Source organism: Fundulus heteroclitus, chromosome 14 (genome assembly GCF_011125445.2).
Source record: "Fundulus heteroclitus isolate FHET01 chromosome 14, MU-UCD_Fhet_4.1, whole genome shotgun sequence".
NCBI classification, from domain to species: Eukaryota; Metazoa; Chordata; class Actinopteri; order Cyprinodontiformes; family Fundulidae; genus Fundulus; species Fundulus heteroclitus.
In genome coordinates this window covers 16,171,745-16,184,369 of record NC_046374.1, presented here as the reverse complement: position 1 = coordinate 16,184,369, position 12,625 = coordinate 16,171,745, and the positions used below count along the sequence as shown (strand labels likewise).

At 43.2% G+C, this 12,625-nt stretch overlaps 1 protein-coding gene across 4 annotated transcripts in view; it reads right to left on the bottom strand.

Moving 5' to 3' along the window:
• LOC105918424 (NACHT and WD repeat domain-containing protein 2) overlaps positions 1 to 12,625 on the bottom strand; it is a 61,496-nt gene that overhangs the window by 20,920 nt on the left and 27,951 nt on the right. For all 4 annotated transcript variants that reach the window (XM_021311100.2, XM_012853503.3, XM_021311101.2 and 1 more), the window contains exon 4: positions 7,025 to 7,141. In XM_021311100.2, the coding sequence (XP_021166775.2) occupies positions 7,025 to 7,141 (117 nt within the window). The remainder of the gene's footprint in view (positions 1 to 7,024; positions 7,142 to 12,625) is intronic.

The window sequence follows — 12,625 nt, the reverse complement described above, 5'->3', positions numbered from 1 at the left end:
GTTCCTGGAGGCAAATATGCAGATAAAATATGACGCAGAATTGCGTCCCAACACATTTTAAAAACAAACCCCAAAGATATATATATGCTGGCTTAGCCTTCCTATGGTGTTAGGGTCCCGACGGACCCGTTTTGAGTTTTAACATGCATAAAAGCACTTCATACATTTGTTTTTTGAGTTGAAACTTTTTGACTTTGTCAGGGACTTCCATTTAAACAAAGTAAAATCTTTTTTTTTTTTTTTCCAAAATATAAAGTGCTCTGGTGAAAAAAAATGACTTTTGTGGTGTTCGGGTCATTTGTGACCCGGTTAAAATTTTCTATTATAAAACAATAAAAAATGTCCAAAATTAAATCATGAACACACAGTCAACCAACAGCCTCTTCCTCCAACCACTTGAGCTTCATTTAGGGGCTTTTCTCTTTGCCTTTTTGCAAGAACAAACAAAGGGAGACATGTCCAGGCTTGTCAAGCCATTTGAGTGTAGAGGTGGTGACTTGCAGAGTACACATCTCCAATTCACAGGATGCAACAATGAGGAGAAGATATGCTGTTAAAACAAAGGCCCAGGGGGCCACAAAAAAATATTAATACCAATCTTTTCATGGATAAGGGAACCCAACCAGCTAAACAAGAGTTAAGAAAACATTGGATGATAAAAGATTGTTTTTAGGGTATTTTATGGCTGATTTAATACACGGGTCCGAAATGACCCGCTAACACTACAGATGGCAGCAGAAAGCTAACACCAGAGGAAGGTTAATATCGGCGATGCATGCATTTGCAAACTGAATGGGTCCAAGTCGTCTATTAGAACCTCTTCTGCAGCACAGATAGACCTGGGTGAACATGGATCTCTGGGTTTCTGGCTTGATCCCTAGTTGTAGTTTTATTCTGCTCCAAATGTATCTGGGCTAAGACATCGTATTGGTCAGAAGTTTGCATACGTTTACAATCATCATCTGCGGGGACAGCGTCCATTTTTGGCTGCAGTGAATAGTTCAAACCGGGCTGGGTTGATTATTCAATAAAGAACTTGTTAAAAACAAGTAGAGGAGGCAAATGCTCGGATCTATTGTCAATTTTTTTCAATTTCATAGGAGGGTCAAACTTGTTTTGTAAAGCCCCGCATACACTGTACGAGTTTTTGCCCTTTTCGGGCCGATTCTTCAGTCGTGCGAGCGTTTTTTGAATCGGGCCGAATTTCAGCTTGATCGTACAGGGGGGGAGGAGGGGCGACTGGCTTCTCACGACTACCTCCTGATCAGGAATCAGACAGTCGGTTGAAAATCAAACATGTTTGAAATTCAGTCGGCCGTCGTGAGGTTTTCGTGACCACATCCTGCTGTTCAAGCAGAGCTACGACAGTTTACAAGTCGTTTTTCCCCCAACCTCGCGCAGTGCGCACGTGCAAACAAGTAGATTTAACTGACTATCGTGACATTGTTGATAAGGCTGGGGTGTTAAATGTGCACAGCCGCCAGCTTACCTCAAGTTCTTTCTGTAAAACTGACAGACCATAGTAGTTACGTTTGCTCAGCCATTTCTTTGTCCAAATATGTTGTCGCATTTTCTTTTTAGGGCTTTCTGCACACAAAATTGCACATATTGCCAAAGCAGCGCGTTTCTCCGGTAATGTTTACAGTAGCCATCGACACTTCCATCTTCTTCTTCTTCTTCGTCTTCTTCTATCTACGTTCGGACGTACAGTGTGAGCACTCCGGTCGCGTCCGAGCGTTGTGCCGTACACATATCGTGAGCGGTGAACTTTTAAACCCCGCGGTTCCGTCGCACAGTTTGAGATGTATACAAGTACCACGACTGAAAAACTCGTACAGTGTATGCCCGACTTAAGGTAACTCCTTGGTGGAATGATACCACAACAACTGCTTATTGATTTTAAAACCAGTTTTGTTGTGTGTTCGGGATCATCGGCCAATAATTTGGAAACACAGAAAATTATCCCAAAAACCCCTGTTTGGGATCCATGTTTGGGATTAAACGCGATCCTGTGGGTGCTTATCATTCATAGGGTCAGGCACCTGAGTCCAAGTTTCATCAATCTAACCTCTGGGTTGATAGGAAGTTGAAGAATGTGGATGTAGATCTCCTTGTTCATCATTCCATCAGATTTGTGCGAAGCATCGATGCTACTGGCTGCTACACCGACCCCCAGCATGATGCTACCCCCACCATACTTGACAGCTTGACCCCCTCCAAACACGCAACATGTGACCTGGACCAAACAGCTCAATCTTTGTCTCGTTGGGCCACAAAACCTTTCTAAAGGAATGCCTTTCTGCCTTTCTATGTGCGTGGCTCCTTTAAGGGGGGCCATTTATGTCTATTCGTTTCTGTAAGCAAACGTGACACAAACGTATGCTTGACTATTTGACATGACTGGCATCAAAGTGTTTGCTTCGACGTACTGAAGATTTACAGTTTCATGGTAATTGTCATGTTAGTCCAGTCGTGGAAACTCACGTCTGACACTTTACGGGTAGTTACAGGAAACATCTACTCGTATAGATGCTTAGGCTAACACTGGGTGTAAGGTCAGGAGGGCAAACAAAAACCAAAACAGTTTTTCTGTACTATAACATTATCAGGCACTTTAATCTGAACATATAGGAAAAAAAAGAGGTAAAAGATGAACAACAGTATGTTTAACTACACCCGCTCATGCAGCAGACATGTGGAAGCTTGAAATTATCTGCCGATATATGGATCCTTTAGGTTCTTGAGTAGTTTTTATATGAGAGAGAGAGAGAGAGAGAGAGAGAGAGAGAGAGAGAGAGAGAGAGAGAGAGAGAGAGAGAGAGAGAGAGAGAGAGAGAGAGAGAGAGAGAGAGATGGCTCATTGTCATGCCTAATCTTCGGGTCAATGACACTATCACCATGCCAACCCTTGCGATCGCCATGGAAACCAGCTTTTCCCGAATCAACGGTATGGGGAAAAGTCGCTCTCGCCAAGGTGGCCTCGGTATGAACGTGTTTCGCCGTCCTGAACTGCCTCCGGAACGACACATCCTGCAACCGTTTGACGCTCACAGAGGCGCACAGACACACGCAAAGACAGGATTATCATGTCACAGCGTGAAGACAAGCCTGAGGCTCACAAACGAGTTTCTCCAAAGGCGGTCATTTAGGAGTAACGCAATATTCCTGGGGCTCCGAGATGGAGACGTCCGGACAAAGAGGCGTGAAAGCGGGAATAAAACTGTGCATCAACAGCTTGACCTGGAACGCCTTTTGTCCGGGTCCAGGAGGATGGCTCCGCGGAGCCGAGGATGAGGAGCAGTTTATGTGCGGCACGGAGATTAAAGAGGGTTTCCAGTTGTTGCACACATCCTCTGTGGCAGCAACATAACAGGCCTGCAGCACACATGTCAGTCACCGCTCTCCGCTTCCTCTCTCCCTCTGTGTCTGCAGCGTGTCTACGCATGGGGGGGGGGAAATCGATAGTCAATGCAGAAGTAATTTGGCTCTCCAAAGTGTGTCCAGACTTTATCGTCTGTTCTTTTCATCTACTCCTTTCCTAATCTGCTGTTTGATCCACGCCGTGCGGAAAGGTGCCCGGGTCTCTTTGTGTGTGCGCGCGCGCCGCAGTGACACCTGCGTTGGGGGAACCGGATGGTAATGAGTTGCTGCGAGTGTGTTCTCATCGAAGAACAAGAAAGGAAACAAAAGAAGTTAAAGGGAAGAAAGCAAACGGAGAAATGGGAAGATTCCCTGTGTTGTAGGCGACGGCTCGGCGCACAACTACACACCCAGGGTAAAAAAAAAAAACAGTAATTTTTGACAACCTTTCTTGTTCTTACATATAAATCTCAAGCTACCACCCAGTAAGAAATAAACAGCCATTCACCAAAGATGCCTAGACAACCTAGAACTGTCAAAAACTGGGATGGGAGTACCTAATCAGAGAAACCAGCGCCGCCGCTGCTGGCTCTGAGCTTCCTGGTACTGAAAACGGGGCCGGCTTGCTGACGGGCGGCCGGGCTGAGGGGCTGGGAGGGGGGGCAGCAGCTGGCTTTGACATGTCTGAATGAGAGCGTGTAGCTATCAAGAGACCCTCAGCATAAAATCCTCCATTCACTACCAAAGTAGGACCACTAGAATATGCCATTAAACATTAAACCAGCCAGATGGGGAAGTCGTGCACTGTGGATTTGTGTGTGCATCATCTAAAAGACTCTGAATATCATGGCACAGAGCTTGTGTTTGAAGGCTTGAGAGCAAACTGAACAGTAAACCTGAGGTAATGTGGTTGTGTTTTGTGCATTCAGTCATTTCTGTCCAGTCTGAGCGGAAATCCTCGTATTTAATATATACATTTTTTAGAGTTTCGACCAAAGTATCAGGGCAAGCCTTGTGCACATTTTGTTAAAAATATAACACTGACTTTCCTTGCCATTTAAAAAAAACACGTCTTACTTGGGTCCAAATCTGAGAAAATTAATCACATTGTGGCCCTTCCTGTCAATCCTATTAAATATTTGTGTTATTATAATAAACCCTCATGTTGTTTAGTGCAGGCTGCACAGTGGCGCAGTGGGTAGCACTCTTGCCCTGGGTCTTTCTGCATGGAGTTTGCATGTTCTCTCTGTGTATGCGTGGGTTCTCTCCGGGTACTCCGGTTTCCTCCCACAGTCCAAAACATGACTGTTAATTGGCCTCTCTTAATTCTCCTTAGGTGTGACTGTGTGCATGAATGGTTGTTTGTCCTGGTTGTCTCTGTGTTGCCCTATGATAGACTGGCGACCTGTCCAGGGTGTACCCCGCCTCTTCATCATTGACAGCTGGAGATAGGCACCAGCACCCCTCGTGACCCCAACAGGGATAGACGTGTTAGAAAATGGATGGATGGATGTTGTATAGTGTTGTACTTGTATAGCGCTTTATCAAGTCCGACGACCCCAAAGCGCTTTACACTATAGTCACCCGTTCACACCCCGACGGTGGTGAGCTATGTTAGTAGCCACAGACTGACAGAAGCGAGTATAAAATGTATGGTATGATGCACTCAGCTAGTCTTTGCTGATGTTTTTAGACAAATTTGTTTTAATGTACCTTTGATCACTTTGAATGTGTTACGGTTATCTAATCAGGTGTGCGCAGTGGATAAAAATGAGCAACGAGACGTCCTCGCATAGTTTAAAAGGTATTGATATAACACAGACATCATCGGCGAAAATATCCAGCAGAAAAGAGAGGTTGAATTGCTCCTCATGTGACATCCCTGACCTTTTTTGGTGAAGCCAGCAGCACTTATTTTGTCTTCTCGTTTTCCTGTTTCAAACCGCCGTCTTTTAGAAGTTGCAAATGTTTCCTGCCATCCGAACAGCACTGGTCTTAGAGGACAGAGCGCATTGTGCTCTGGCTGTAGGAAACAGAGGCTCAGACTCTGGTTCGCTTCATGAATGTTTCCAGTCTGCTTATTAAAGAATTGGTAAAACTCTTGATTTTTATTTTTCTTTAATTGGAAACACAGTTTGCATGAGAGAAAAGTAGGCGAAAACTTTGTTCGTTCAGAAGCAAACATGAACTGTGATTGTGTGTCAGATATTTATGTGGGGCTCCCAAACAATTAAGCTGGTGACAAAAGGCTCAACATGATACTGAGTTGTCTTTTGTTTCCGAGGAGGATTCAGCTGCTTAATAAGAAGCAAAGCTACCTACAAAATAAATGAAAAACAATCATTGTAAGTCATTTGTGGTGTTAATATTTAAGATGGGTAACTTCTGACTGAAAGCAGCATCTGGAAACATTGCATGCAAGATGGTGGCAAGAGGCTGAGGTACAAAACTCCTTTTGAGGAGCAGGGGTTAAGGGTTGGAGACTGAGCTGCTGTTGTACCCATAATGCATTACCTGTGATCTCTCACCTCCGTTTCAACCTTTACACTCAATCTGTTCCGTCTGAATAATTCACTATCACTTCCCCCCTTCTTGTGCTGTTCCTCTTTACACTCTCACTGACCCTTTTTTTTTTTTTTTTTTTACTTTTCACAAAGCCTGAAAGGACCTGAAAGAATCAAGAAAATCTCAGCCTTAAGTACAGATTAAACACAGCGTTAAGCTTTCATGAATTTCCAGTTGTGATCCTTTAGGACGGTTTTTGCATTTTTCTTTTTTTCTCCTCTTCTTTTCGGGAAGCTCCCGATGGTTTTGTCTACTTGTTTCTATTCTAGCTGGAGAACATAAGCTGCAGAGGTAATAAAGCGAAGAGGTCATCTGCCTTTTGTGTTTTCTGGTAAATATAAAATGACAAACACGCCACTGTAACCGATGCAAACTGAGACAAAAGACCCACGAGGCGCATCAAGAGCAGAGTACGGAGATAAAAAGAGAAGCGGGGAGCGCTTTAGCAATTTAACCGTGTAAAACTTTAGAGCCACCACTCACTTCTTTATGGTTCACTTCAACAGAGCTAAACTTTGGTGTAAATGTTTAAAGCTGGCTAGAAAAGTATTCCTTCTAAAAGTCTTTCAAAGTCTTCCTTTACTCCAGATGCTGTTCATCCTCTGAGGGTAGTTTTTTAGAGCTTTGTTATTTATTTCCACTTTTGTTATCATACCAAGACATGTCAGGTCTTCGGCAGACAGTACTGGCCTAAAAAGGAGTGAGATAAAACAGCCGCAGCCCACAGAGAAACTAAAGAATGACTAACTTTACAAAAGCCTGCTTTTATAGCCCAGGGAACTGTAGAGTCAAGGATTACTAAACAAAGATTGTCATTACTAAAGAAAAGTGTCATTAAAACAAAATCTTATTTTATATTAGGCATAGCCAGAATGCTTGGCGACACTTTATGGAGATAAAAACAACAATTTCTTTGTGTTATGTTTTTTTTCACCCTCCAATGCATAAACGTTCTCAAAAATAAAAGTTGTATTTTCACATATTTTACAAGGTGCTACTGTAATTGAAGACAAATAGGCAGCTGTTAACTGGCTCATGTGGGACCGTAAAAATCCATTTTGCTTCGTCCAATTGTTCCTGGGAAGCATGCAATACTCACAACAAAGCATGGCCCCGCAGAGGTCTTCAGACATTCCTCCAGAAGTTTCATCCGGAGTCTCTGCAGGTCTGGGTTGTCCCACTCCTCTGGATCAACTCCCCAGTACAGGTCCACCACCTGGACGCACACAGATACAAGCAACGAGTTGGTCCCAAATATGCTGTAGGGCTAATTTGATTCTGCTATCCGTGGAGGCGGAACGTTACCGGGCCTCGCAAAAGTATTCACAACCGTTTAGCTTTTCATTTTTTTTAACATTCTGACATATTACAAGCACACATTTGGAAGTATTTTATTATTTGAAGAGACAGAGCAAAGCAAGTTTATGCATGTGAGGCACAACCAAAGTGATACATGGTTTTCCAAGTATTTATATCCAGACCGCCCTGTGTCAATACTTTGTAGAACCCCCTTTAGCTGCTGTTACATTGTCTTTGATTCTCCTTTGTAAAATAGCTAACCTCAGCCAGAGTAGACGGGAAGCATTTGTGAACACAATTTTCCAAGTCTTACTTAGAAATGACTTTCATTTGGCCGCCCTTTCACTAAAACCAGATTTGTGGTGTGCATGATTGTCCTGACACCCGTATGCGGGGTCCTTGGGTCTTTTTTAATGTTTTCTCTTTACTAACGTTCTCTAACAAGCCTCTGAGGCCTTCTGCTGCATTCATTCTGATGTTAAATTACACACATGCAAACGCTATCTACTAATTGGGTGGCTTCAGAAAGCCCATTTCACTGCACTGGAGTTCATTAAGGAGAATTAAAGTGAAAGGCTGCAACATGAACGCACACCGTACAGCAATCACTTGGGAGAAAGGTACCAAATAAACCAAAGCAAATTTAACTTGCTTACCTACATGCAAAACGATCGGGCGGCAGGAAACTAAGACTGCACATCACCCTGAGCACGCCACTTTCACTCTGAAACAGGGTTCAGCAGCGTAACGCTGTAGGGATGATTCAGATTTTCATTTGTAAAACATTCTAGCAACAAGGACTAAGGGGCCTTTTTAGCAGCCATGTCCTAGCGTTGGTCTACTGCACAAACGTTTGCGTGGTTGCAATGTGACAAAATGTGAAAAGGCTGAGGATGAATCTATACTTTTGCCAATATATTTATGTTTAAATTTAAAAAAAGGCAGATAAACAGTGGCCCCCACAGCAGGAGGGAGCCTCATAGATAGTTATTTTGTGTGTCTAAATTAAACGTATTCATGAGTAAGAGCACCACGTGCGGTTCTAAAAACCAATCAGACGCACTCAATGATCCTACCTTTATCTAATAATGGTAAGAATCAGTGCAACAAAAGACATCAGCCCTAAATTTCGCAGCTCATCTGGGATCAGCAGGTATGAAGTCTAAATCTTAAGCCGAGCCGAAGCCAATTTTATCTTTAAACACACGCACTCACTCACACACACACATACAAACACACACACACACACACACACACACACACACACACACACACACACACACACACACACACACACACACACACACACACACAAACACACACACACACATTCCCAGGTCGGAGCGGGGAGACACACACTCACAAGCATCCACTCTCAACACATTCATCACAAAGTTCTGGCAGTAGAGACTGTAACCACGCCACAGGGGAATCTCCCGCTGGAGGAGCGAATCGTGAGGAAATGCCTGTAAATTTGTATGTGTGTGTGTGTGTGTGTGGCCGACATCACAGTGGAACTGCATCTAACGGGACAACGAGCCCTCCTACTGCAGCTTCCTGGCTCCTTGACAGCTTCTCTCCTGCCAGCTCTGGCGTGTGGCTCCCAGCGTTATTCCTGATGGCCTTGCAGCTTTCAAAGACAAGGCAGCGTAGATAAAGGAGGCAGGTGCAAAACGCATGTGCGACACGATCATCGTCATATGATTCCTCTGTCTGATTTCTGCTCTGCGGAACAGTAGTGGTATCCCGGAGCATGCCATTATGCTCCCCAGCTCATAAGACACGCGGCTTGAAATGACTTCAGCCCGGCAAAAGGAGTGGCACATCTGCAGGTTTCGTTGGAGAGAATGACTGGCAGGCCACTTTACCCAGAAATTGAACGTGTGACTCAACTCTGACAGGCGGGGGAACTCTCGCCTCTGCCATTATTGACAGGGCTGGAAATACACCTCTGCTCATATGCTTGATTGTTGTCATGCACCTGGGAGCGGATGTGTTAGTGCCGAAGGAGACAGCTGTCAACCCTCTGGAGATGTCCACCTGGGGAGCAATAGATCCAATTTCAAAGTTGGGTCTAGACACATTCTTCATTTAGTCCTGAATATCTCTGGGGGAATCTAGATTACACTTAACTCAGAGAGTTTGGTCTTTAAAACTTAGTTTAGATGCAACAAAAAAACAAAAAAAAACAAGTGAAAATGTATAGGAACCTCAACCCATGTCAGTACTTTATGTAAAAGGTTTTTTTTCTTTCCACCAACATTTTATCAACTATGTTCATGTCAACTTGTCAAATACCACAGTCAACTATTGAGCCAGGAGCGACATAAACATATAAATAAGCAAAACAACAAGATTAACATGTTGTCATACCGGAGTATCAAACTTCACAATCTTCAGAAAGACAACAAAATAGACACTGCAGCAAGTCCTGTCAAAACCTTTGCTTTGCTTTCTTTTTATACAAAGCTACGCCGTTTTAAGTAATTGACGCTCCAGCATCACCTTTTAAGGCATCTGATATGACACATTTACATGAGAACACACATGCTGTACAAAATGGCCACTGTTATGGCATTTATGTAAATGTTTTAGTATTGACTTGATAATAACATTAGTTAATCTCATGCTCTTCCATGCAGGTGCTCAGTCTGCAATGAAGAAAACTCCCTCACCTCAGGCAATGCGCAATGCTTGAAGTGGCGGACGGATGGGTAACTGGGAGGCACACTAGGGTGTTGATGTTGTCGTTGACGATGACAAAATGCATGTGCAATAACGTGCATGTTTTGGATTGTGGGGGAAGCAGCCAGTCCACAATTGTCAAATCTGAGGAAATGAATCACATTCTGGTCCTTCCTGTCAATCCTATTAAGTATTTGTGTTGCTTATAATGAACCCTCATGTTGTATATTGCAGGCTGCACAGTGGGGCAGTGGGTAGCACTCTTGCCCTGGGTCTTGCTGCATGGAGTTTGCATGTTCTCCCTGTGCATGCATGGGTTCTGTGCTGGTACTCCGCCTTCGTCCCACAGTCCAAAAAGAAGACTGTTGTCTGTTGAACGTTTGGCCATCTTGCGAGGCAACAAGCGCTAAAAACTGTGACATCACGCAGCCAAACACAATATACGATTCATTATAGCTCTGTTTTATTTGTGACGACACAAATTGAGCACACTGAATCGGGCATGTTTCCAATTAGGTGCTAAAATTAAAGGCTATTACACAATGCATATTAAAATGCCTAAAATTGTGCATTAATGGAGTTCTGTGTGGATCCACAGTTTTACTGTGTTGTAATCTTTGAGAACTGTAAAATATGTACTTCACTTTTTTGGCATAAAGTGGTCTGTATCTGATGATAATCTGCTTGAAAATTGTTGTACTTCAGAAAGCTAACACTGGACTTATTCTACACTGATAACATAGTAAAGTAATCTTTTAAATTTACCACCATGATTCTTCTGAATATTAACATTTTAGACAGCCAGAGTCCCTGTTTGAATCTGTGGCAGGAACTAAAGATTAGGGTGATGGAAGCGAGTCATTTCAGCCTCAAAGACTTGGAGTTTATCACTAAAGGCAAATTGTCAAAATACCAGTAAATTAAAGCTAGGCAGCAATTGTATGAAGGTTTTGCTTGTTGTACTGCCAATTAGAGGTTTTTCCACAGATTATTGAGGAGGATAAAAAATTGACAATAATTTGCTTTCTTAAAACCTATTCTTCTTTTACATTGTATCATTGACCTCTGATGAATGTTCGTCTCTTTTCCTTTCAGAAACAAAGTTGGTTGAATGAAAAATTTGTTTGATCTAAATCTGCCAAGGTCATGAATATGTTGGATACTTGGTTTAGCAACCACTGAATTTCACTTTTGGATAGATTTTAGCCCAATTCTAGCCTAATATATCAACATTTAAGATAAAATGTACGAGTGGGTAGTTTGGTAGAGCAGCGCCGCTTTGGTGCACCATAAATCGAGTTCAACTCCAACTTCAGGACCTTTGCTGCAGATCCTCTGCTCCTTTCCTGTCTGAAATACTGTGGCTAAAAGCCACTAGTGATAAAGAAAAGAAAAATAATCTCAAAAAATGCTCACAGGGCTGGGGCTGAGTTGAAACCAAAAAGGAAATTTGCCTTTGAGCTTTGGAAGAAAAGGCTTGCAATTAACTTTTTGGTAAAGGGCAAAATGTTTTGGCACAGCCAGCAGGGAAACAAATCATGAGCGCGTGGGATCAAAAATACACTTTGGCTGATTAAATACAGTTCTTATCCTCCCCCACCAGAAGACTATTACTTTGTAAAAAAAAAAAAAAAAAAAAAAAAAAAACTCTCCCACTCAGTTGTGTGCACACTTGATAAGCATCCCTCATGTTGGCTTGTTGTGAAAACCTCATTGCTCGGCACATCAGTCACACTGTATCAGTGTCACTAATCTACTTCTAGAGCTCATGTGTGGTGGCCGTGATGGGCTTTGTGTTGACAACGACCGGAGGGAAGAGGAATGAAGTGAGATGAGTGCCCCCCTGATTGCAGAAAAGGTTGCAGCAGGTGATTGGGAGGATGCACAGTAATTAAAACCTAAATGAAGACATTACTCATTCCTACTCGCTGCGTGCACGTGGCGAGGATATTCTGATTAAATTTGCGCCCCTCACCTGCCGCGCTCGGGTGGAGAACGACGGGATGGAGAGACCAGTGAACGAGACAAGGGCGAGGAGAAAACAGAAAGAGACGCAAGAGAGGAGAGACGGAGTCGACAAAAGGCACACTGAGGACGCCTTTAGCAAAGCAGAAGCCTCCCGTGGGACTGGATTTGTTTCTTCAGGTCTTTTCACCCTCCTCCTCCTCCTCCTCTGTTTTTCTTTCAGGCAACTTCCCTCTCTCTGATAACTTCCCCTTCCTCCTAAACTACAGTCACGGGGGTGCTGTTGCTTGCGTAACGGATGAAGCAGCTTCCAATAAGCGGCTTTCCAATGCCCTTGCGAAGCGTTTGCCCATGGCAGGTCAAGTGCAGGAGAAGAGGTTTATAATGTTTCTTTTTTTTATTATTGATTGAATGTTATACTATTAGACTTTGGGACTCTGCCCAAGATGCCAGGAGGAAAGGGCATGAAATCAGGTGGGGGAAAAAAAATGTAGAAAAAAAGCTCAGCATAAAAAAAAAAGACTCAAAGGCAGGAGACGAGTAAAAATAGTTACAGCGCCAACATTAATGCATATTAAGCTCAGTACTGCCTGCAGTTTTATTAAACACATGTAGATTTCTAAGAATGCTGGCCTTTAGCTGCTGGAGGGAAAAAAAAAAGGTTTTAACAAATCCCCTGGATAAGATAGAGGACTTCATTAAACGTTCAAATGTTTCCAACAACATCTTCAAAAGGTCATAATATCATAAA